This window comes from Anser brachyrhynchus (genome assembly GCF_964034855.1).
Source record: "Anser brachyrhynchus genome assembly, chromosome: 4".
NCBI lineage: Eukaryota > Metazoa > Chordata > Aves > Anseriformes > Anatidae > Anser > Anser brachyrhynchus.
The window spans coordinates 10,192,059-10,219,164 of record NC_137698.1 but is presented as its reverse complement, the minus strand read 5'-3'; the positions used below and the strand labels follow the sequence as shown (position 1 = coordinate 10,219,164).

Genomic DNA, 27,106 nt, shown 5'->3' with positions numbered 1-27,106 from the left:
ATTACTTTGTCACTGTGATTCTCAGGTTTGGCTTGCTGGCACACCATTGTCAGAATAGAAAGTGATCTTTCTTGTTCTCCTGAAGGTGTTTTGAAAATACAGTTCTTGATGCATTAATACAAATACAGATGCTTAGTTGATACCGTATCCTTTTGCCATATTCCTTGTTGATACTTCCTAGTTGCTTCAAAAACCTCAAATTCATGTTTTTGCACTATTTACTAAGCAAAAGCATTGCTGAGAATGAATATACCTTCTAATACTGAAATGTCCTGAACTAGGGGAAAAAAAATAGGGGGGGTGGGGGGGGTGGGGGGAACAAAAACCTCCTTCCTTGGATTCCAGCCTAGGTAACTGTTACAGCAGATCTATGTACGTTCTTACTCTGGGATGTGTGAAGCAGAATGGATGTAAAATAGGACCATATTATTGTGTGCTTACTCTGGGTTGCTCTGAGTGAAATTTTGATGGTGAAAGAGAAAGTACTATCCAGAAGCATCTGCTTTGTAGCATATTTCCTGTCTAATGCTGCGTAATTTGCATGTGGTTCATATTTGGCATAAATGTGATGTATTCTCCGATGACAATACAGAAATGCACTCTGAGAAATCTCAATGAAAACCAGAAAGGAAATGGCATTAAATATTTTCAGTCTCCAGATGAGCAAGCAGCTTATACCACTGGTGAGAAGGAATCACATGCACTGGAAGGCAGAGCACCAGAAAACAGACAGACGTATGAACTCGGGCAGCTAATCGCAGTGCATGCCGTATTACTAAAAATGCACTTTAGGGAGAGGCATCAGTGAGCCATAATACAGGGTGCATTTGAAGTGAGACATGTTACACACTATGCTGAATTTACATTGAAAGCTGTTAGAATTATATTTATTTGGAACATTTTTATCTCTTCATAACTGAATGGCTACATATTTATGCAACTTTTGAGAGCTGAAGAAGAAATTTTAAACAGCTCTCAAAAATATGGTGATAATTCTATGTCTGGAGAAACTTCTCAAAATGGTCTTTTTGCTTCAGCCTTTACCTTGGAACCTTTACCTGTAAACCAACAGAAAATTGGGGAAAGAGCCATAATGTCTGGAAATTAACTTGTATTATTGATTTACTTTAAACAGCTCCGTAATAACAATGTAAAAACTCTGATGCGTTAAGAAGCTCTAATTCAAAGGTAGCTACTGAAGAGCCTCTTGCGCTCCCCCAAAGTTAAGCATCTCTGCCACTAGTCCAGGGAAAATATCTGCTCAGCACTCAGCAGACTTAAAAATAATAATAATAATAATAAATAATCTGTACTAAGAAAGGAATAGAAGCCCCAACTTGAGTAGCGCATTCAGGTTTGGGGTCTCCAGCACAAGAAAGATGTGGACCTATTAGAGCAAGTCCAGAGGAGGGCCACGAAGATGATCAGAGGGCTGGAGCACCCCTCCTATGAAGAAAGGCTTAGAGAGCTGGGGATGTTCAGCCTGGAGAAGAGAAGGCTCTGGGGAGACCTCATAGTGGCCTTGCAGTACCTAAAGAGGGCCTACAGGAAAGCTGGGGAGGGACTCTTCGTCAGGGAGGAATACGACACAGTGGAATGACTTTAAACTAAAAGAGGGTAGATTTAGCTGAGCTATTAGGAAGAAATTCTTTGCTGTGAAGTTGGTGAGGCACTGGAACAGGCTGCCCAGAGAAGCTGTGGGTGCCCCATCCCTGGAAGTGTTCAAGGCCAGGTTGGATGGGGCTTTGGGCAACCTGGTCTAGTGGAAGATGTCCCTGCCCATAGCAGGGGGGTTGGAATTAGATGATTTTTAAGGTCCCTTCCAACCCAAGCCGTTCTATGATTCTAATGCTGAAAAAATTACAAAGCTCTCACATACATCATAAGTGCATTATATTGTGGAACATGAAGTTCACTTTTTCTGCCCCATTTCAGACAGGCCTATAGCAGATAGACTAGAAATGTAAGGGAGGTGGATTGTAGGCAGTTATTTTTTCTTATTTCTTATATTTTCTTATGTCTTAGCAAACATCACAGCTTATTAGAAGAGATTATTGAGGTTTTCTGCCATTGACTGCAAACTTTGAGTGAGACTGAATGCATTAATATCAGTTGGATTTCAAAAAGCATGGACCTTACAAAATAGGCAGAGTCAATGCTGAACATGAGCTACATAAACTGTCAGTATGGGCTGGTGTCATTCATTTCAGGTACTTTCAAGTTGAATGAATGCTTAAGATGTTAATTCAGTCATATTTTTGCTATGATTGCATCAGGTAGCTTTCCTTAATTTTAATAGTGTTAATGCTATTTGTAGTTCTGTCTATCCACACTTCTGCTAAGAAGTTTTAAACATCACTATACAGACTAAGCAGATGTATTTCACATTATGCATTTTTATATTTAAATATATGAGAGAATTGTTAGAAGCTAAAGCAGTGACGTATTTAGTGGCGCTCTGCATAAATAAATGCTCTTTTCTTCTTCCAGATCAACAAACAAGGTTTAAAAGTTTGTCTAGGACACTGAATTTTAAATCTGAAGTAAGTCAGCCATTGCTTTGCAATTCAGGAAATCATAAACACTGAAACAGTCCCATATCTTGTGTAAATCTGCCCTTTTAGGCAAATTGCCTTGTCTTCCACACGGCTACCTCAGGAATTAATTTGACAAATAATATTCAGAACATATAAAAGATTTAACCTCTCTTTGATATCTACTAGCTTTGGAAAATGTCCTCTGTTGTGAGACCCCATGTTGCATTTAATTTCACTAGTACCTGAGGGAACTGGTTTTTTAAATTACAGTTCTGGCTAAAAAGACATGGACAGGTTGGAACTAGATGAATGATATTTCCTAGAAAATCAATGGGTTAATTATACAGAAAAAGCAAAGCTCCTTTACACTTTTACTTGAAAGTCAAACATACTGCCCTTGGAAGTTATGACTCAGTTTTATGGAGATGGTTATTTCCTTCATTTATGAATTAAATTAATCAAGATGCTATAAGATATGGCAACAGAATACAAAGGTAGAAGAAAGAAGACATCTCAGTTTTGATTTTGGAATCAGCCATGGGTTCAGTCATTGTTCTTACTTGAATCCTTTGCATTTCCAGATAAGTCACAAATTATTACTAATTTTACAGAACAATATTACAATATTTGAAGAGGTAAATAATCCTTTCTTCCAAAGGAAGCTTTCTCTTTTTTTTTTTCTTTGAAATTTATGAAAAAAGTATTGTTGTTATTTTTTTGTCAGCTGATTTCACCAGAAAAAAAAGGTCTTTGATTGTACTCCTTGTTTGGATAGTGTCCCATCGTCGCGTGTCTTCTGACGAAGTGTCGGTACTGATTATGTATACAGTGTAGATTGTCTCTTATTTAATAAGTTCTAGGTGATGTGATTTATGAGTCTATTTTCACTGAGTCTTAAACATATTACTATCTGAAGTATTATGATACAGCTCATGATTTCCTTAACTTTTCAGCAGCAGTTTGCATAGCTTCAATAGCTCTTCACTTTCTTGTTTGAAATCTTACCGCTTTGTTAATTCAAAATGTGCACATTAAGTTGCCACAGCTTGAGTTTTTAAGGGATTTGTTTTAGCTGAATAGAAATAAACGCAAATGGAATACGGAGAAATTCCCAGATCAAATTCTTGGATTAAACTTTTCTGAATCTTTGGAAACATCTTATTTCTGCTTCTAATTTAATCTGTAATGATAGGTTCTCAACTTTTTAGACCATTATGTGCCAGCCAAGCTGTTGTTCAAGTAGTTGTGACTATGCAGGTATGACTAAGTGTGAATTAGGTAGCAGAAGTTTCTATATTGAGATCTGGCTCATGTACTCCACCCCTACAAAGTCTGACTGGCAGCCCTCAGGGTATGATGTTCTTACAACTCTACTAATCAGAGAACATTGCCTTTGATGTATCCTATACCTCTGTCAGTTGTGTCAGTGAATTGGGACCCCATAACTCAAATTTAGTTCCAGCAGTGTATGCCTTTGGCTTGTAGTCTGGTCTTGCCTAGCTTCCTTCTGTATATTACATTTCAAGAATGTATGGTGCTCATCACTGTGTATGAAGCAAGCAATGAATTTGCAAAAAAATTGAAAGTCTGGGGCATCAGCAGCACAAATCAACACATCAAAAGGTTTCATTTAAATCTCTTTCAGGAGCTATGGACAGACCCTACCTTCTCTGAGTTTCATTTTTTCCATCTTCAAACTCATTATTGTAATCCTTTGCAGCAGGCAGAGGAACGTTGTTAAGTTTAATTAAATTTAATGAACAGCTTTGTAATCCTCCTATGACATTCACTACAGGAACATCTCGTATCGTTATTTATTTTCTAAATGTTTTTGCCAGGTTAATGGGGAAAAGATAAATAAATAACATGTACAGAAGGGAAAAAATGGTGGCCAGTACGTAGAGGAAATTACACAGAGAGGAATGGCAAATGAGAAGTAAATGAGATTTAAAAAAAAAAAAATCAGGAGAAAGAAACTTACAAAAAAAAGAATAAATGGAAAGGGGAGGAGAAAACTTGTATCTGAGTGTGCTTTCGTACAATACATTCATTTCAGAAATATCTTAATATTCCAAAAGTCTTATGCATACTCTGGTATGTTAGAAATAGATTAATTATGAGCACAAATGCATTATATGTACATGAGCTCTTATCTGCCCTGTCTAAAGCTGTCTAACAGTAAATGGAAAACAGGTGTTCTGTTTATTTATTTTTCTCAAGGATTATATTCCCATTTCTGTTTCTCCTTCTCTCTCTCTCTTTTTTTTTTTTTTTTTTTTTTTTGGATTTGATTCCTTTGTTAGTTGTTTCAGAAACTCAGTAACATTTTTGTCCCTGTTGTTTGGTATAGGTAGCTTTTGTGATTCCTCCTTGAAATTCATTGAGTGAAGCTCAATCACTGCTTTTTTTTTTTTTTTTACTACAAGCCTTATGATTTAAAATTGTTTATGAACTGTCATTTTCAATTTCATAAGAGCACAGATGTTACAAGTGATGACTTGCATTATGCTTTTTTATATAAATCTGTCTTCTAATATCTCCTCAAAGATTTATTCCATTTCTGTTGCCTAGGACTGCAGTTCTAGCAATAAACAATTTGGAAAGGCAGAAATTTACGGCATACTTGCCTCCTAATCACATAAGAAGGTTACGATACCTTTGTCTGAATGCTTATTGAGAGTTCATTAATAAATGTGCAGAGGTGTGAAGACCTACAGCATGCTGTTCAAAGTGGTGGTGTTACTGTTGTTTATTTTCAGGCCTGTGGAACAACTTTGAGATTTTGCTCATGGGTAACAACTTGTTTGACTTTGTCCTGGTGGAAGAAAATGCTCCACTGTTTCCAGAGTATATCCCAGCATACTTTTCATATTAGAACTAAGAGCTTGAGTCTTTTAGCACTTCAAAATATCTAGAGAGTCAGATTTGGTCTGTATGGCATTCTGAATGGAGGGGTTTTGTTTGTTTTGTACACTTTTTATTTAGGAACAGACTTAAAACAGTGATGTTTCTAAAACACTGTTGCTGTTAATGCTCTAAATGAATCCCATGGTGAGACTTTCCAGATGTCCTAAAGAATAGTGTTCTCATTTTCGCTACTTCTTTCTAGAGGGAGGCTGAATGACTTCAGTGTTAGTTAAGGTCTGGTTTAGTAAATGTCCATCTTTTTGTATAGACTTTATTTGAAAAAGCAATGAAACTACAACTCTTCAAAATCTGCTTATGCTGTCTGTAACTCAAAGTTTCCCCAGAGTATCCATATTTGTAAAAGAAGTGAACTGGGATGAGAGCTCTGAGATTATACTAATGTATCATATACCTAATCTATATAATTTTATAGACCAGTTTTTGTCTTGGATGAATTAAGAGGTTGCCAAAGGAGATAGTTAGGGGTGGGAAAATAGTTTGAGTCAATTGGTCCAGGCCTAAACATTAGATTTTGAAGCTGACACAGGAGTAACTTTGTGATCGGCTTTGAAGCTTTTTAGATGGAATTATTTCCAGTATACTTCAGACAGTAGCATGAAGATTTCCTCTTCTTTCTGTAGCAGACTGGGAAGGATGTTGAGGGGCATCAGCATGGAGAAGGGGGTGGAAAAATAGCAGTAAAATGAGGGTAGAATAGCAAAAATGAAGAGTTCTTACTCCAAGAGTGAGGTCTGGGTTGTCAGAGTGATGGTGAGAAGCTTGAGAGGCTTGGGTTTTTTGATGAAGTACTAATTGAAATACTGTTTTACCAAAGGGGAAATAAGGTGACAGGAAAAAGCAGAAAGGTGCTTATGAACCATAAAAGAAAATATTAGTGGAGCATGAAGCAGGAAGTTGTATTTGCAATGAGGAGAGAACATGCAGTATTAACAGCTACTCTGAAATCTTAACTCTGACCCTTTTAACTGGCATCAGGGGATGTTTAAAGAGTGTTTGTGGCTTGAAGGTCACAGAGTCATGACAGGCATGTCAAAATAGTTGAGAAATACTGTATAATGTGATAAAAAATCTTCCATAGTGACTTTTTGCAGTAGAGAGTGATTGTGGCATTACTCGTAGTTAATAAAATTCATACTAACGCAATAGAGGGTGTGTATACACCCCCATAAATACATAACATGCAAATTGTTGGTGAGTTATCTGTGTTTTTGTTACTTATGTGAAGAAAAGCCCTACTTTAATGCATGTGCAGTGAGACTTATGGTTGCCATGGGAACTACTACTCCACATTTTGTGAGAATGTGCTTATTAATTTTGCAATCATATGGAGATTTTAACACGGTCTTTTTTTGTTGCTGTTGTAATTGGTCTGGTTGTGTGTTCTCCTGTCTGGCTAAAAAGCAGCTCAGAGCAAATGAGTGTTTTCATTATTAGATGTTTATCAGATCCAGAAACACGAAGAAAATTGCATTCTGTCAAGGCTAGGGAAGAGAGAAGAGCCACTGAGCCTTCATGTCATTAATTTGACAAACAGAGTAGAGTAGTTTGCAGTTAGCACATAAAGACAGTGTCTGTTTACTTTGGTAAACCTTGCTGTAAACGTGATAGGTTAAATTTTAATACAAGGTTTCTACAGGCTATCATGAGGACAAATGGAACTATGATTTTATTAGAAAGCTTAGATACCATTTATTTTTCCCATCTTATTTTCACAAGCTTTTGGACAGACCTTAAACAGAAAATCCGTTTCAAGTAAACGGATTACAATGTTGAATTTTCAGGAAAACCGTGGAGACTTAAGAGGAGAATGGTCAAGAGACTGGCAATTTTGTACTTGTTGGATGATAATGACAGTTATGAATGAGTTATTCTACAGGGACAGAAATCTTTTGTAGAAACTGTTCTGGTAAGTCTCCAAAATGTAATTTGCTTGGCTTACTGGGAGCTCTCTAAAAAATTAATCATTTTTGTCTGAATCCGTTTCATAAATTGATACCATCAAGTTTTTAATAAAACTTTTATTGTTTATAAATAATAAAAACCTTGCCATTGCTTACACAAAGGTACATCTTCTGAATTATTTTATGTGTTTGTGTATTTTAAGTGTGTTTAGTTGTGTGCAATAGCTGATGTGCAGGTTCTGAACTGGGACTATTAATAATTTTGGGTGAGAGAGATACATAGGTGTGTGCATATATATATATATGAAGTAAATGATTATATATTAAAATTCACTGTAGATTTTTATTAGTATTTCTGAATGGCTAGGTAAGTACGTTTTGGAGACCTTCTCTGGTACATTTCACCGTTTGGATGCTTTCCTCATGTGGTACTTTCTTTATTGTTGTTTTTGTTGTTAATCAGTGGTTTACCCTCAAAGAAACCCATTCTCAGTAGCAAAAGTGGAGACAGTTAATTACTCAGAATTTAATGTTTTCCAGCAGTGAGATGGTTCATCTGTAGATTCAAACTTCCAGCAATAACTTTATGTGTTTCAGTAGCACAGACCTTCTTAACTAAGAATGAAGTAATGAAAGTAATGAGCTCTAAATGAATCTGTTAAAGAAACTGGGATGAATGTGGGTCACTCAGGCTTCTTGAAAAGCAGACTGATAGTTTCTTTGACGGCACGGGGCAGTAATGTTAAAGCAATGCTTGCAAGAAGTCTGTTAAGCAGCTGTTGCTGAATATATTATAATAATTTAATAAATGGGACATAAAGTGTCATTTCCTTTCTGATAACGAGATAGCAAGAGAATTGGTCCTCTTGAAGTTAATTATTACAGATGTAGACCATAGTTCTCTCAACTTCCTCCTCTGCCTCTTTGCTGATTGCCCTGAAGTTTTCTGGTCAAGATTTTTATCAGGAGATCTGCTAGGTATTATTATGAGAAGTACTCTGTGTGTTTTCAAAAGAAAGTCGCATTGAGGCACACAACTGCATGAGTGACTCCTGACTTGACTGCCCAAAGAGGGGAAAGGTAAACCTGTAAGGGGCTGTGGTGTTTTGCTCTTCAAAGCAAAGCTAACATTTGTTTTCCACATCTGCTTAAGCTGCTACTTGAGGGTTGGCAAGCCTAGGAAACCTGTTGTCAGTGGAAATATTGCTGGACAGTGATTAAAGTATTAAGGATATAGGGATCACAAACAAAAATGGCACACGTAATATGCGAGACTAGCAAAATTAGTTCATAATTAGTTTCTGTGAAAAGTTATCTTATTCAGAGAAGAAAAAAACAAACAAACAAACAAAAAAACTCTCACTAACCTGAACCTCAAACACACAAGATGTCAATAGTATTGCACACCTGGCTGAGCCTAGTGCACTTTGCCATTCCAAAGCTTAGTAAATATTCTTTAAAAAAATATTGGTGTTATTATGAAGTGATAAAAAATCAATGAGGCAATGATTTTCCAGTCAGATGGAGTGCATTCTTGTTAAATTAATTCTTTAACCTGGGCCTGCAAGGTCTGAAAGAAGTTGGGAAACAATGCTGGGTGACTTGATGGAGGTTTACTTGATGTGTTATTCCAGAGAAGCCTAAAATGAATTTGCGAATGATGTTTTTGACTACACTAGGGCATCTGCAATTATTCACTTCACCACTCATAGAAGACATCATTGATTAAATTCCAAAGCCTATTGACTGTAGTGGTGGGGTTGAACTTATTATTTTCTTGAGATTTTACATTTACAGTGTGCATTTAAAATGAAAGTGTGGTTGGTTGGTTGGTTGGCTTTTAAACAAACAGTAGGATGTGTTTACTGTTAACAGAGCTTTCCTCTGAACTACTGGAATTTTGTTTCTGGCAAATTGAAATGTGAGATGCAGATTTAGGAGCTAGAGTAAAAGGTAGGTCTATTTGCAATGGAAGAGTTAAAAATTATTTCCTGTAGCTTTTTTATTTTGCTGGTGAGATGGTTAAAACTGAGCTGAAAGACTAGAATGCCTCAGTTTTTCTTGTCGTACGTGTGATTTGCTGCCAGTTATGGCACTCATAAAACTGATTTAAATTATGAAAATGTCATTAAAATGCTGTATTGAAAGTTTCAGAAATTGAGCAATCTGAATAGCATTGGCTTTAATAAAATGAGAGAAAATTAACATTATTAAAGGCTTTGTCATAAAAGTGAATTGGAAGTCATATAAAAATGAAGCCTGCCCATGTCATCCTAGAAGCAAAGGAGAAACTGTTTGAGTGACTGTAAATTTAATAGGGAAAGTTATTTTCTTTTCAATAGAAAACAGAGAATGTATTTAAAATCCTGCTTCCCAATAAATAACTTCTGTGAAACTCTGGTATGTCAACAATTTAATCTTGGTGGCAAAATATATTTGAGGAGGCAGAGATCTCTTTAGATAAGTTAAAACAGATCCAACCATTATGTATGAATCTATGTCCACAGACATGGAGTAATTTTCCAGGCATGTGTTTTAATCTCTTCCTGTATGGTGGCCATTACCTATTTAACATATCAGACAAAAGCAGCACAGGATGCATACTAGGACATGCTTACAGGTAAGGTCAAGACAGTGACAAAGCCTAGATGATCATGACCACTTCAAATGGCCCATGAAATCTGTAGGTTTGGTTTTGTTTTGTTTTGTTTTCCATAGTGAGTCATTTAAAAGGTTGAAGCCATTCAGAGTGACAGATGGGAGAATGCTGAAAGTTTGAAGAGGAAACTGAATCTTTGTTGGTGTGAGTCCTCTTTCTACTGAGTTATTAGGTATTTTAAAGGAAAAATAGTGGCATTCCTTTCTTTTTTAGGTAGAAAGGACTTTAAGCAGCTGACCCTGGCAGAAATTTATGGCCTTTCTGAACTTGAAATTCTCTGCATCTCTCCCCATCCCAGTGCTGGAGCTCAGATTCTGTTGATGATTTATTTAACTTGTTTTGAGATTAAGTATGTTGAAATAGGGTTTACATCGCTACATTTCTGTATTAATGTGGCCTTGATGGAATAGTTTTCATTTGCCTTATTTTAATTTTGGGTGCTATAGGCAGTGTCACTCCAGAAATGGAGTTATCAGTGTTTATCAAGGTAGATCTATTAATGAGGAAGAATAGTTCTTTCCTGGCTTCTGTTACTTTCCCCAAATAAGAAATTGTGATTTTGGAAACAGTTAGAAGTTAAGGGAGGAAGGGAAGAAGGAGGTTAAAAAAAAAAAAAAGTTTAGAAAAAAAAAACAAACATCAAAAACCTGTGTCATTGATAAATTTTTCCTGTCTTCACCAATGGTTGTGAATTACTGCATGAGGCTGAAAGACAGGAACAACTTTTCATCACAGATCTACCTGGTTTGGGTCTGTAAAAATGACTGAGGTACAATACCCAAACTCCTTGTTTTAACCCAGTGTGTGTTTAATTGTGTTCATGTGTAATGAGAGATGGCAAGGTCTTTTTGCTGTAACACAGTTGAATTGCTTTCTGTTCATGTTTTGGCAGTCACTTCTTCCTTAGAGAAATTTTCACTCCTTTGTGGTATGAGTGAGACCTCAAGACAGTATTATGGTCACAGAAGTGGAAGTTATCAGATGCATATGTAAAACATATTCTGCAAACTTGTTTTGCAGTTGTTTTCCTATTTCTGTAATTTAGAAATAATTATTATCCTTCTCAGCAACTGAAGTCTTGCTGTCTAATCACTTTTTGAGGAAAGAACAGCCAAATAAGTATTGGTTGCCAGTAGTGCTTTAGTGCTACTGACCCTCATACAAAGGAAGTGACCCAACTAACCCAGTTTTAAAATAATTTATGTTCTCTCTTAATCCAAGATGCAAAGTCAGACTTTCCTTTCTCAAAACGTATGGGATAATAGCAAGAGCAAGTGGAGCATTGAAGTGCTGCAGGAGAGGGTAACTGGCAGGTTTTCCTGCTTGGGAGGTTTTAGGTGGTAACTTACACAACGTTAAGTTCAACTTTGGTGTTTCCATACCTCAAGGCCATGTAAAAATGAGACCATATATTTCTTTGTGTTCATAAAGCATAGTGAAGTAAGATCTAGATAGCCTCAACTATCTGAGAAACTCTGACCCAAAACAGATTGGAAGTTTATTTAGATATGTCATTTAAGGATCTCTGTTACAGGTTAATGGCCAGAGAGAAGCTGCAAATTTCCATCTATCTGTAATTATGATAACAAATCCAAGTTCTGAAAAATTGAAATACTAATTGTAGGTTTGCAACTGTAGCTGTGGTATGTAATTTTAATTCACTCATGCAGTGGCCAGAAAGAGAATCAGAACAAAATCACAGGCATTTGGGGTAATCATTACTTATGTTATTTAAACATTTGTTCTCAAAGGGACGCTGATATGATAAAAAATGAAATCTCCTATGCTACTGACCAAGTTATATGACAGAGATTAAAGCAAATAAATTACTGCTGAGACTTAGCAGCACTCATGAGCACACGTTAAACATGAAAACAGCAATATCATTGGTTTTGTTTTGAAGCTTACCAACAAGGCACGTTTTTAAAAAGTACTTTGGTATTCTGAATCTTCGAAGTGTTTCTGTCACTTTTGGCAATGCAACATATTTCTCTGTCAATTAGCCTTACAGAAAAATGTCTTCTTACTAACAGCTCTTAAGTGCTAAATTTCAAGTTGAAAATAGAGAAGGTATTCATTTCAGGAAAGAAGTTCTTTTATTTTTTTTATTTTTTTTTATTATTTTTTTTTTACTCATGTTATGTTTACATGCTTTCTTAACTGGTTATTTACTCTGGAAGAATCCTGAGATGTATCTTGGTATTCTTATATATTTTAGATTGCATAGATGCCTGAGGCTGAGTTGAAGAAAGCATCATTTATTATTAAATTTATTTCAACAGATTACTGTGTCAACTTCCTCTTATTTTGAAAGCCAGATCCATAATGGGAAAAGAGTGCTTGTAGGCAAATCTGTTACCTGTCTACAGCATTTAAAGCGATGACTTTTCAGGGGAAAAGGCACATTTCTGAATCCATGTAGATGGTTGTATGAGAAAACATGGCAATCTCAGATACGGTCTTTTCTTTGTACATACTTAAGATTATCCGAAGTACATTATGTATTTGGATTTCAGTTTTGTCACCTTTCAAGAGGTTACAAATCTCAAGTTGAGTATTTTTAAATGAGTAAACTCATTTGACGTGGCATCAGAATATCTGCATATTCAATTAAGAAAGAAGTTTTTTTCATGATGCAAAAATTTATTCTTGATTTCTGGAAAACAAAAAAAAAATCTAGGAGGATGATTAGAAGCAGAAATATTCTAGTTCAAGAAGAAAATATTTATTTATTTATTCATTCATTCAGATGGTATTGCATTTATTTTCTAGCTTTGAAATTGTTTTGTGAATTTCAACTTTTGGATCATTCAAACTTTAATTCCAGGAGGTACTTCTACTTGAAAGTACTCAAATGATAACTTTCCAAATATAAGGACATATTAACAGACAGAATTATTCTTGTTCTATCGCAACAAAAAAACAAAGAATCCTACATATGAAGAAACAGGATTTATGGCACAGCATGTGATGGTACCCAAATAGCTTTTGGTCTGCAATGGTAAGTGGATTTATGGGCAGAATTAAATACTAAAGATTAAAATAAAGATTAAATCACAAAAGAAAAGAAATATGATTTCAAACAAATTCAACCAGAAACTGTAAAATTTTAACCAATTTTTCAGCAGAAGATGGGGTCACACGGGAGTCTAAAGTCCTTATTTATGTTTAACTCTTTCGTTAACATCTGTAAACAGAGCAGCATGACAAACAATATTATAATCTCTGATATTTTATTGAAATTGCTGAAAGGCAAAGCTCTTATTTTATGGAGAATTTTCCATGACTTAATAAATGCTGAAGCTTGAAGATCAGGTGTTGCAATAAATATAAGCCTAAACTATGCTTAGATATTTTATTTATTTATTTATTTATTTTCAATGCAGTACCCAAGGTATTTTTACTTCTGGTTTAGGCTGGATCTAGGCTCTTGTACCAAAATGGGAATTTTACTCCTGTAGTATTGATTTCTCTGTCCACTGCATCTGCCTTGTAATCCCATTCTGAATTACCCAGTTTATCTGTGTCTCTTCCAGAGATCCAGGGTCTTGCTGTAACACAACCTGAGCTCAGATGCCTGAGAAAATTGTGAAGCTGTGAGAAAGTCTGCAAGAAAAATAAAAAGAAAGTTAAAATTACAGGCAGAGGACTGTAGAGACATGGATTGTTAATACCCCAGAGTCAGGAGAAAAAGAGCTAACACAGAAAAGTGTAAAAAAGCTAAAGTAAAGAAAATGGAGGGACTGGTTGGAGGTCGGCAGATGTAGTTGTGAGCCACTCAGGTCCTTGGTGCCAGCAGAGTGGCAGCTTGCACAAAGGAAGCAAAAACCCTTTGAGTGTTTTTATCAGGGTAGTGAGCAGCCTAGCAACTCTTAGACTTGCTCTTGTGTCTGTTCACCTGTGTATATACTGCTGGTGCAGTCTTTTTGCACGTGCCTGAGTTCTCTGCAAGCACTGCTGTGCTTTAGGAGGACTACGAAAAAAGGGACCTTGGACAACTGTTTTCTGAATAGTTCTATTTTCAACGTTTGTTGGTCTCTATACTGTTAATCAATGGATCAAGTGTCAGCTAAGCATTCTTTAAATTGACTTGCAACAGTGATTCATACTGTCTCTTCACCAGAAGCAATTTAGTAAGTGGTTTTTAAAGATGAAGTGGTTAAAATGATTTTTTCAGAGCAATGTAGTTGTGTGTTTGTTGATGTGTTTATGTGTGTATCTGGCTGGTTACAGATACATGGTGGTGTGATGGAGGGCCTCCTGGTTAATTGCTTTGCTGCATATTTCCTGGAAGTACACATCCAGGTGATGGGAGATTCCCTCAAACATTTCCAACAGGGTTTTACAAGGTGAAGTTAAGCATACGTGTGAAAGAGAAAGATTGATTCTCCATGTTAATTTAGGAAAAAAAAAAAAAAAGAAAGAAAAAAAAAGAGAGAGAAAGAGAGAATTCCTGATCTGCTGCTATTTTGATTACAATGACCATGGCTTCATTGGCCTAGACACAAAGAGAAGGATGATGTAGACATTGGCATTAAGGTGGTAGCTTTATTTTTTTTTTAAATGACATAACTGAAAAACAAACAGAACAAGAGATGAGTTTAGCTGAATTTGGAAGGTTTTTCTTCATTCCAAGGTCATAGTCTGCAAGCCTGGGTTCTATATTGGGTTATCTTAGGTATGGCTCAAGAGCCTTCAGGTTGCTCCAGGATCTAAGGTTGCAAGGGCTAATAACTGCAGCTTACTTGCATGGTGTATTGGTAGTTTAACAACTATGTGACACAGCAGAGCAGCTGTTCTGGGCTGCTTCTGCTTTTTCCTCATGCTGTGGAGGATTATGTCCACCAGGAAAGAACATTCTTGCTGGTCCTTCCTGTATTCCAGTACTACGTGCTTGTAACACAAATGGTTCTGCTTCTGTTCTGGCCTGCTAAGGCTGATCAAAGGAACTGCTATTTACTTTTTGGCAATTTGCTAGCTCAGGTGAGTTCAGACTTCTGTATTCTTGTACACCTAGTGTGCAATCAACTTTCTTTTTGGGGTTCTGATGAGGGTGGCCATTAGTGAGTCATCCTCCTGCCTGGCCAGACCTTCACTAATAGTAAATCTTCTTTTTGAAGTTTCCAGGCAGAATCTGGGCAGGGCACTGAAACTGTTATTGTTAACGTGCAGCTATTTGAGAACAGGCACATAATTGCTGAAAGCATCACTCAAAGTACCATTACCACTGAGTGATCATTAACAGCAGAGTCTGGACTGAATTCAGCACTTCCCAGCTGGCCATAGTCAAGGAACTGAATCACTACAGTAACTAGCTATCTTAAGCAAAAATATAAAGCTTTTTTTGTCTTTGCATTTTGTGCATATATAAAATAATTGCATGAATACATTGGTTGTAGTTGGAAACTTGAACTTTATTCTTAACAATAGTAGCTGAGCTTGTATTCTGTGTTAAAAAGTAAAATAAGCTTCCGTAGGAAGTGCTATCCTCATGATCAACACCAGGTTTTTTACTAGAATTTTTTTTTAACAGCATCCCCTGTGACAGTATTTGAAATTATTTGAGTTTGGATGATAGCATAATATAATTTGACACTGGTAGCTCTGTAGAAATTTAAAATATGTAAACGCATATGCATGAAAACATGCTCCAGTGATTTTTTTTATTCACTGAACTGTGCTTTGGATGATCAATCATTAATAATAGCAATAGTAATAATAATAGCTAATAACTAATAATAATAATAATAATAAAGAGGCCTTTGTTTAATCTGGGGGAATTGCAATAGTACCTGTGGGATTTTATCATGCACCTCTGAAATTGATAGCAAAACTCCTGCTGACTTTCAGGGCTACCCTGCTAGTATTTACAGCATGATTGCTTCTTCTGGTCATCACAGATGGTAACTGCACTGGGCCTGGAAGGTTTCTCTTTGACTTCATATGGATTTGGACAGGGCCCCATCTTTGAAACTGTCAGTAAATCCCAGCAGCTAGGGGTCACAAAAAGGGGAAAGATATATTACAAACAAGTACAAGGTGAATTTGAATGCCATACTCATGTCTCCAAAACAGTTTCTTAATAAAGCCTGTATATATATGGTGAATTCGAATGCTGTGCATGACATGAAAGACCAGCTGTCCATTTGTATAGCTATTGCTTGTATTTGGAGCACCTTCTAGTAGATTTATGAGTCTTTGGCAGAGAAAAATCTGTACTTGTTTATACATTATTGAGCTTTTAGACTCTCTGGTACATGCCCTCCAACATTTGAAAGATATGAAGGATGAAAAATCAGTGAAAATAAAGTTGAAAGAAAAGGCATCAGTGCTAATGAATATGGCAGAAGAAAATTATATAAACTATAAATTATGAAAAGTGAATTGAGATTAAGTACTTGGAGCAGCATGCATGCACACACCAACTTTCTTGCACGGAAAGATGTTCAATTTTCAATATATTGCATGTGACGATTCATGGCAGGTATGTTATTTTTTCCAGCAGGGTAATATGATTCATCAAGCTATTTGTGAAGGGTGGGATAAAATAATAATAGCAAATACTGGCTGATTAATACTCAGCTCAAATTCAGCTCCTGATCTTGATGTACTTTTCTGACTTGGATACATGGAAATTTTGAAACTTGCCCACTTTCCTAGGGTGATAAAAACAGTATTACAGCTAGGACTTCGCATTCTTTTCACTTGTCCTTTGTTGTGAGAAGAATAAATCTGGCTACTTTCACTGGGGCATTTGTAAGCAGAAACTACAGGAAATCCTACTGATATTTTCCTCCTTTAAAGCAGGATTTAATCAAAGTCCTAGAAACTGACCCCCTCAGTGAATACTTCACGTATCATTCCCACTCAGCTGTCCCCATTGTGTTTGCCCATGGCCCCTTGTAATATGAACTTGGAACACAAGCACCTTCCCCTGTAAACCACCTGGGTTTGCAGGTTGTTTGTTGCAAGTAAGAAAAGGTCAGGGTTGTACATCTGGAGGTTAAACTGAATAAGAGCATGAAAACATCTGTATTTACTGCAGTTGTGCAGACACTCTTCTTCCTTTTTATTTCATGTAGGTGACTATTATTAAGATGTTCTGATGGGGCTTGCGGGCTCTGTTAGGAAACACAAGTTTGTCTTCACGATTTGCATTCTGAGGTAATGGTAAGATCCAGACCAATTGCTCTGAAGCAACAGAAACTTTGCATAATGGTTTGGGAATCAATGCCTAGAAAGAGCAAGTGGCTGTGAATGGCTTTTGTTGTGGTGCACAAGCTGCCGAAAGTGTAAGATGTCACAGAGGCAATGTGGGTTTATTTTGAAATAAGTGTTGGGAAAAAAAAAAAAAAAAAAAAACAACACCACCCTGCAAGCAGCACCCTACGCCCTACATTTTAGATTCTCTGTTTAGGGATGTTTTCAGTGTATCACATCAATTAAAGATGCAATTTCACATCAGGAATGTATGGATAGAAACTGCCAAACCTGATTGGAGAATAGTAAGTATTCTTGTGCAGGAGACTTCTCTGTCATCTTTATATCAGCACAGTGTAATGAAAATTAAAAATCTGGGTTTAGCGTGCCTCACTCTTAGGAGGCAATCTTAGCCTTTTTCTCACCTCAGAGAGCAGCTTTTTCTTCTCCAGGTGTTTGGCCTCATTCCAAAAATTTTGCATTGCTCAGTCTGATTCCCAGTCACTCTTTAGAAAAAGCTTCTCTTTGCTTTTCTCATCTTTCCTTGACATTGCTTAGATCCAGAGGTATTTCTGAAGATCCAATTCCTGTTAAACTGAGAGCTTTTGAAGTAAGCATATGTATATTTAGAATTTACTGAAGCTTCCTTGAAGAGCTGTTCTTGCGCTCTTGGAGTAGCTCTAATGAGTTTCCTTAGTTTGATTTAAAAACATAATACAACTCAATGTTATAGTAAAGACTCCAGATATGTTTCATAATACACGTTATGGAAATGTTTGATGCTGCAAAAGAAAAAAGAGAAAGTCTGGGTGTTGTTTTTGGTTTGTTTGTTTGTTTTTGTTAGTGAACTGGCAGACAAAGAACAAGCTAGGAATGAAACCTGAAGCTACCACCTACCGTTTAACATGATAAATAGTGTTTAAAGACCTGTGGTGCCAACCAAATGCAATATAGACAATAGGCTTAGTATAAGAAATCATTTATATATATATATACATATATATAAGTGTGTGAAAATGACTCAGCACTTTATTTTAAAAAAAGAAAAAAGATGATGGTAGTGTCCGTTGTTCTGTTAATGTAATGAATTAAATAAAATCACTGTCAGAAATTACCTGGGAACAGGGGCTGAATCTTGTCCCTGATGCTTTATTTTCTTCTTAGATGTAAACTAAGTGCTTGGAAGTGAGCACAAAAGCAAGGCACAATTAAGACAACCTAACTGTCTCTTTAGTTGATAAATCTTAGGTAAATGTGCTAGGAGTCTTTTGCATGTTGTCTTTATCTTCTCTTCCATTGAGCATTTGATCTCCAGGTAGATTAGAAGTCCTTACAAGACGCCACTGGCAACAAGCATCATGTTAAAAATCACTGGATCTATTCTGGGATTATATTTAAAGAGAACTGTTTTCTCCTAAAAAGCATAACCCAAGTGATGTACCTCTCAGATAACACCTGTTAGGAATTCAGAATCTTTCAGTGAAGACCTAGCTTGGTTTTTGCACGTGAACAGATGTACTTCAGAAGTAATCTAAGAACTGAATGAGAAGAGAAAACTGAATGTTGCTGTAGCTAATCCAGTTTTTAGTTCCTCTCTAGGCAATTCAGCTGCAAAATAAAGTAACCAGAGCATTCTGAAGAATAATATTTGTGCTTTTAATATAACCTTGGTTCTTCTCGTGTTTTCAGGAACCTTTCTTCCACCTTCATCTGAATACTGTGTTAGGAGAAAATATTGACTCTAGTTACAGAAATAATTCTATCTGATGGTGATCCCCAACATATTAATCATTTTTCTTCAAAATAACTTGGAAACTATTTATGCAAGTACCATCCCTGAAACTCTCTATAGTCTGTAGAGAATTTGATGAAAACTATTCCTTATATTCAGCCATGTAAGATTTTTTGTTTGAAAATGGAAGTAGTGGTTTCCTTGTTTTGAGGTATGGTGGGATTTGGATACATTTCAGTTCTCTCTTTAGCTGGGGAAGAATAATTGCAGGCCGGCAAAGTAAGGGTAAATTTGCAGTTCACTAGCACTAGTTCACTGTGGCTATGGCTGGTGTAGATACTCTCAGTTCTTTACTCCACTCCATGGAGGTACTTCATAATTGTGGTAAGAGTGCTTAGAAGGTAAAAGACAGTTATGAGGAAATCGTTTGTTAAACATTAATGTCCTTAGCTACTTATATGCAAAATTATCCTATGCAGAAAAGCCCTCAAAGTTTTTACCTACAATATATATCAATAGGATTTTTTACCTGAGGAGTAGCACAGGAGAAGAATCTGAATATCTAATAACCTACAGTTCATGTTACCAGTGATTTTTCCAGTTCTGCCTTGACATTTTCCATTTGATTTTTGTTTCTTTGCTTGTTTGCTAAATTTGTTTAATATTGAAATTTTACCTCTAGAGGTAATGGACTAGGAGAACTAAAAGACATTTCAGAAAGAAAAATATATTTTCATATAAGAAAAAATATATGTGTAAATATCTTTTCCTCCAGGTGGATTTGGAGGCATTTACCTTCATTACAGTCACTGCTTTGCTTACAGAAGACTGTTTTGTTTTTGTTGTTGTTGTTTTCTCCAGAAGATCTTAGCTCAGAGGTTATGGGTGACAAGTAAACTTATATATTGAACCAGAGGGTAATGTCAAGGCCTGACCCTTAGAAGATTTCTCTACTGTAAATACTTTAACCAGGATTTTGGGATCAGTCCCACCATGCAGAATTAAGCTACGTAACTCAGCACAGATACTTCTGTGCTTGTATGTAGAGATGCATTCTCAGAGCTATTTGTGATTAACGGTGATGGCCTGAAGGCAAGAAAAATATTTTTTTTCTCTCTGTGGGAAAGACAGTAAGTGTGTTCCCAGTTCAGCATGCAATTACCAGTTCTAGCTTAGGTGCATAGCTGCCTAAAATTTGCCATTTATTTGATGTCCCTCTCAGATCATCAGTTATGCACCTGCAACAATGAGAGGCTACCATTTGGGATTAAAGGCATTTAGGAGTTGCTGATTTCATTTTCTGTCTTAAATTTTTTTTGATGAGTGATGATGGAATTAAAAAAGCCTCACATAAAAAGCCATTAAAAGACAAACAAGACAGGGATGCAGTAAAGCAAATAAAGCTGCTTAGTGTATATTAGCCAAATGCCATAGGGAATAGCTGCTAGTGAATTGTACATTTTATTCGACTATAAATACTCTGAAGGGGTTTCTCTTCACTATTTTGTTCTCTGCATAAATTTGTTCCAAGAAAAAACAGTCCAGAAATTCAGAAACCTGCACCAGTGGCTGTGAGTTCACATTTGTGTACAACTAATTTGCAAGCAAGAACAAAGGTACAGGCAAGTAAATGATGCTTTTTATAGTGCCAAGGTAACTGAGGCTTAGTCTTCAGTAATCTGAAGACTTAGTGATTAGCTAATGCCTGGGAAATGTTTCAAACCTGGATACACTGCAGATTCCAAAAAGATTAGTAATTTGCTTACATTTTATCAATGCAGTTGCTACTGAGTGCTGTGGCAAGGATGATGTGGAGGCAGCTCTGGAGAAAAGCATGGAGAAAGCAAGAACAAAGGAAAGTGGAGAAGAAGTAGGATACAAGAGTTAGAGATCTGGGGGAGAGGAGCCATCTAGTTAAGGTCAGAGTAAAGAGACAGGAACCTGATAGAAACGGAAAACCTGGGTCTGTGGAGTTGGTTACTAGTGTGTGGGAGGGGAAGAAACAGGGTGACATTGGTGGGGAGGAGGAAGAAGGAAAGCTGGGAGTCACAGAGGCAAATTTAGAATGTTAATCTCACCACTGGCATTTTAAAATGCATCTAAGCCATCTTGAGGAGGATGTTTTGCTTTATATTTTAACATTATTATTATTATTGAGACTTCTGAAGGTGGTGGTGGTGGTAAGTTATGACAGGAAAAATCAGACCATTTATATGCCAAGTGTGGCTGGCATTGGTGACCTCAGGGTACCATGCAGCAGGTCCCCAACAACATTGTGTAAAGGGGCAAATCGTCTCTTCACTTCCACATGGAGGATGTGCCACAGGGGAGTGTTATCTGTACAGCATCACTTGGCCTTCAGAGAAAGGGCAAAACCTGCTTTGCTACTAGGTTGTCTGGAGAGGGCTCTAATCAGGCTTGATCACAGCAGGGGCAGGCATGTCAATGCTTTCTCCACATTATGGTTGGAGCAGATTGTACTGAATTATTTCACCCTGACGATGTGTAACTCTTACAGCTCAGGCACATCTCCAGCCTTGGAGCACTTTTGTTTTGTTTTACTCCCCCTCATCCTATCAGTATGTAAACCAAGGCTAGCAGCTCTCCAATGCCTTTATCTTTCATATGTGGTCATGCCCAGAGGCTCAGTCTTCCTGCTGCATGCTAGAATCCAAAGGGTAAGAATTCACTCCTGCTGTCTAATGGTCTACTTGGAAAAAGATCAAACGTGTGGTGCTGTCTTGGAGCGCTTCTAGAGTAATAGACACATCTTTATTTCAGATGAATGGAACTTCTTTCCTGACTGTTTGCAATGAATCTCTGTACAGTAGTAGAGAGTCCTTAGCTGTTTTCTTCATTGCTGAGGTTCTACCTGGTCACTGCTGGAAGTTATGGCCAGCTTGACAGTAAATGGTAAGCCAGCCTTTCTCCTGGCATTGGACCAGTGAAGTTCTGCCAGCCCTGAGTATGGCCGTATGCATCAGGATCCATGAAACTGCACTCCTATTCATCTTCATATTCAGTTACCATGACACAGAATTTCTGCAATGTGAAGTGACTCCTCAGAATGATATTTTCACATGTTGGTGCTTTTGGACAAAGAATTAATGAGAACTAGAAGGCAAAAAGGGTAAAATAACAATGATGAACCGTGCAGAGATAGTTTGAGAGAAGTAACACCTTTGGTGTTGCCCATCTCTAGATTGGCTAAGCCATGGGCCTTTCAGTTTGTGAACCAATTTGTAAGTCATGATATCCTGGATCCTGAAGCAGTCACAGATGTGTTGAAAGAGCTTTTCTTAAAACAATAATTCATCTCTGCACTGTCTGTTTTACACAACTAAGCTTTTATCACATTGGAGACCAGCCGCTGCCCACCACAGCTGCTGCACTAGTTCAGTTGACCTTGACCGTCTAAATAGAAATTGCAGGGATCAGATCTCTGGATTTGTGACCACGGACAAAAATTAATGAAAGACATTATAGGAAATCACTTATAACTCTGATTTTCGTAGTTTAGCCACCAATGGATCTATTTCCATGCCTTGCCTTTCTGAAATAGTTGGGAACAATCCTATCAAAATCTCCTGTCAGGTTACCATCAATAAATCAAATTTCCTCCTTCCACACCAGTACAGCGATTTTATCCTTTCTGCAGATTCAACAACAGAAAGTGAGTTTTCATCCTCCTTGTGCCATGAAAAACTAAGTTGAGGGAAACCCAGATGTTCTGCAGTAGCAACAGAAGCTGGACACCAATTATTTTTCTCTAAGTAATCAGCAGAGAAAAAATTTATCCTTCTTAGATGGAGGCCCATATGCTCATTGATCATAGGCATACACTGTACAGGCTGCTTTCTTCCATGCACTGTGTCGAGGGTGTAAAGAAGGGAATAAATATATTTAGCGTTATTAAACCTTTTATTGTTGGAATAGGAAAGTATTTGTGATCACTGAAGCTGTCAGTATTTACTGCAGCTTTTTTTAGTCCAACAAAACAAACATTCAGCTGGAGTGATCTGTGACCTTGAGATTGTATGGGTCCCTTATCAGCTAATACAGGTGCTCTTTGCAGGTTTAGGGTCAGCAATTATTAGGTACTGCTGTATTAGGACTCTGTTGAGTCACATAGAGGCATTATTTCCTTCTTTGTTGTTAGGCCTTCTGCTGAGCAGTGATGGCTCAAAATTATATATGAATGAGAAAGGAAAAAAAAAAGGCTTGTGTAAATACTTGTTCTGGAGTTAGCAAGTCAAAATTTCTTTGCTATGTGTGTTGGTGTACTTGTAAGAAAATGCACTGTATCTTCACTTTGCAAAATGCTGCATGATGCAGTTTTAGAAACTAAGAAGTTCTGGGGAAGCAAGGATATATGGATTTTAAGGAAAGGAGAAAAATTTCCAGGAAGTACTTCAAAATGTAGGAGAATATGTGATGGACTTGTGCCTGCTAAGTGCTACTGAGAATGGCCTCTGATTGAAGCTTTCACACATGAGGATGATAAAGAATATTAGGGAATCTTTAAATATCTTTTTGCAAAACCAAAGACTTCTGGAACAAAATATCTTGATGTTTACTTTCTCATTAAGGTGTCTGTCCTAACAAGTGTTAACTGTTACTTGTTCATATTTGTGGGAGCAGAAAGAGAATTTCACAATATGTTTTTAATCAATTACGTTTCTATTCTGCATGTCAGTAACATCAGTATGATCATAATTCACGTGTCTCAGGATTAAAGATGGTCTTTCTAGTTATAAACGTCTTGGAATGCATTAACTGATGTGCCTGTTGTAACGCCCTATTTGACTGGAATTTATTAAACTGTAACAAATGTTTAATACCTCAGAGGGAACTGTCAAAGGTGAATGCTATTATCTAACCATGTCTAGACAACTTGTCAGACTAGCAGAGCAATTGGAAAGATTGCTATTTTTAGTTTGGATTAAAATCAGTGACGAACTGAGGTGAGGTGAAGTTTGGGATATCTAAAAATATCAGGTAATCAGGATATATTTATCTTTTATTATGGTCTTTTAATCCTATTGACAGGTTGTATGGTTTAACTATAATACTCACAGTACTTTAATGTCTTTGAACATGAGACACTATGAGAATGATAGTGAATTACCATTGAGCAATACTGAGTATTTCAACTATTTGTATGTATTTGTTGTTAGTTTTTTGAGCTTATTCTTGATTTCAGGTTGAAAACAACACACACACACAAAAAAAAGTAAAATTTCTGAAATGTCCTTTTCTGATCGTTCAAGTCCCAAAGTTTGCTGAAGTTGTTTGGAGTCTCCTTTGATCCCTGTGACCTTTGGATCAGGTTGTAAGCACTTCATGTTTTCCTGCTATTTCTCTCTTCTTTCTTTGACATAATGACATACTTGGAACATATTCTGAAGTGTTCTGGAATCAGAATATTTTTTCTTATAAAAAATTTATCTTTACTGGAGGTGTCCTTGGATTCTCATTCTTTGCTTTGAAAAAGTGTTTAAGCATCAGGGTATTACTCAGCTCCAGCAGACACAGGTCACTAAGACACTTTAATTTGGTGAGGATTTTGATGTGAACGTTCGCTATCCATATGAAAACTCTCAACCTGTATTTTTTTTTCCTTTATATTGACGATATATATATATATACTAAAACTTTAAAACTATCTTAGAATGATTATTTCCTACACTAAAGTAAATCACAGCATCCAAAATTTGGTTACTAAAAAGAAAAAATATTGTATTTCCCCAAATGCTTTCTTTGTACAAACAGCAGTATTACTCATAATTAGTACTCATATTAGGTTCAGTACTTTGAATATTAGAGAAATTGAGTATGTCTCTGTACTCAAGGCATCGTGTTCACTGAAATTCTGTTCTATTTAGCACACAATGTAATAGAGATATTGTGGATTCACTGTATATTTTTCCACCAGACAGTGTGTTTCTCTCACACGTGGACCCAATTGAATTCCACTCTTACAGGACTTCAGGGAACACTGGCTGGGGTTATTAGAAAAGATTTTGTTTTAGAGGTATATTCTGTCTTTAGATCTGTGCATTGAGTTTCCACTGCGGTTAGTTTGTGTCCACTGAAACTAATAGAAAACCTCTATGTGATACTACAGCTTCAAGTGTATAAGGATGTGGTTACCCAAGAGACTGCTTCCTTTGGGCTGCCATGGTCCCACTGCAGTTAACATCAAACCCACCCAAGCAGGACCTCAGTGGGAGTTGTGCACGGTGACTCAGGAAAGCATCAGCTCCCTGCAGTGTCTCCCTTCCCACTTGGTTTGCAGTACCTGCAATTGCTGGTGCCTGCTTTCCTACCATCCATCTATCTCATATTATGTCCTTGTGACATCCAGATTTGGGATTGGCATGGAGAGAGGTTGATCTCATCTCCAAATAAGAATTGATACAAACACTGAAGACAAACCTGAAAGCCATTTTTCTCATCAGCTTTGAATAATATAGTATGTGTTTTGTTTTGACATGTTTAAGGGAGTGTCTGTTACTGTTCTGTGCTTCTGAGGAGTAAGGTTCAAGAACTCAGGAAGAACAGAAATGCTTATTAAAATATAAATAAGAAGTCAGGTCTACAAAGTTTTGGTAGCATCTACCAAGTTCTGCTTTTAAATACATTATTATTCATTATACACCTTCCTACTGGGGCAGTGATGAATTTGTCCCCAGGCATTTCCCTGCTGTGTTGATTGAATTCAGACACTGCATTCAAATACGAGGTGTGCTTAGAGCTGCAAAACATGGGCTTTGGCTGCTTGTTTCCAACCCTGGCATCTGGGTGATTGGCTCTGTCCTCTTCTCTGACCTCTTGTCCAGCTCTACTGCTCAGCACTGTAGCAGCTGTGAAAGTGTCCAGAGGGGCTCACGAAGGGTTAGACGGCTGCTGGGTAATTATGCAGATGCGGCTGTCAGGAATTTAGCTCCCTGTTTGATGTCTGGGTACAGTACAGCAAAACGGCAGTCTGATTTTTTTTTTTTTTTTCCACAGTCTCTCTCTGCAGACCGCACACTTGTAATGGTTTTAAAAGACTGCCTATAGGTATTTTCTTGGAACGGAAAAATAAGCAGTTGTACTCTGGCCCCTGAGCCAGTATGTCTTGGTGCTGTTGTTATTTAGACATCATATTTGTGGATCAGTTACATAAGTGAGTTTACACTTCAGAACTAGATTTGGTTTTGACTCATAAAAACAAACAAAAATGTTTTTCCTCCAGATAAAAGTATTATATTTTTCTTATTCGTGGGACAGTGACAAAGTAATCCGGGACAGTGACACGGTATTTGCCATTTCCTGTGATTCACAGAAATAGGTCTGCACCAAAGCCTGATGTTCAGACGGCTTTCCAACCTCAGAACATCGAAGTAGTCTGTAAGCAGACAGGACTGTGCCTGTCCCTTTCTCTATCACTTTCACAACAGGGTTTGCAGCCCCTAGTCAGCTATCGCTGGGGTCCTCATATTATGGTCTGATTCCTTTCTGCGCCGGCAGTGGTGGGCGCTGAGTGCTTGGTCTCTGCTGGGCTCTGCAGCTCATGCTGGTCTCCCATTGAGATCTAGAGGCTTCTGTGCAAGGGTTTCTGCAGGTTTAGGTTCCCTTAATTAAAAGTTTGAGAAGCCTTGGACAAAACTTAGGTTGCATACTGGTCATGAGATAAGGAGAACTTTGGTGGCAGGGTGGTTTGTGGTGAATGCTCTATTCAGTGCTAACAGCAACCTGAAGTAGTTACCTCATGACTGGGTGCCGTGGTAGCATGTGGTGTTAAAGAATGAGTATTACTTGATTTCAGATGCATCTTTGTGTTGTGTTCCTTACAAATAATTTAACACTCTTATTGACACCCCTACAATGAGTTTCACCTTACTTACAATTAGGCCCACTGAATGGATTTCACTGCAAGTTAGAGGGTAACTGCTGAGCTATTCAATCTGCTGCAAAAACACTTAGCTCGAGTACGAGTAGTAGCATAGCTGTATCAGCTCCAGAGCCTGCTGCAGCCTGAAATGCCACTGAGCGTGGGAGCAGAGGTATCATAATCCTCCCGCGTGGGAGAGCTGCTGCAGGAGGAAGCCCATGGGAGAAGTTTGTCTGCGTTCATCGAGACGTGTGCGTGCTCACAGACGTG

General features: G+C 37.3%; 1 protein-coding gene across 9 annotated transcripts in view; it reads left to right on the top strand.

Moving 5' to 3' along the window:
* GRID2 (glutamate ionotropic receptor delta type subunit 2) overlaps positions 1-27,106 on the top strand; it is an 800,504-nt gene that overhangs the window by 312,785 nt on the left and 460,613 nt on the right. Inside the window, exon 1 of one of the 9 annotated variants that reach the window (XM_080592182.1) lies at positions 1-27,106. This exon is cut by the window's left edge and continues 2,748 nt beyond it. The exons of the other annotated variants lie outside the window; for them this stretch is intronic. Coding sequence (XP_080448308.1) covers positions 27,055-27,106 — 52 coding nt within the window. The 5' untranslated portion in view covers positions 1-27,054. 9 annotated transcript variants of the gene reach the window in all.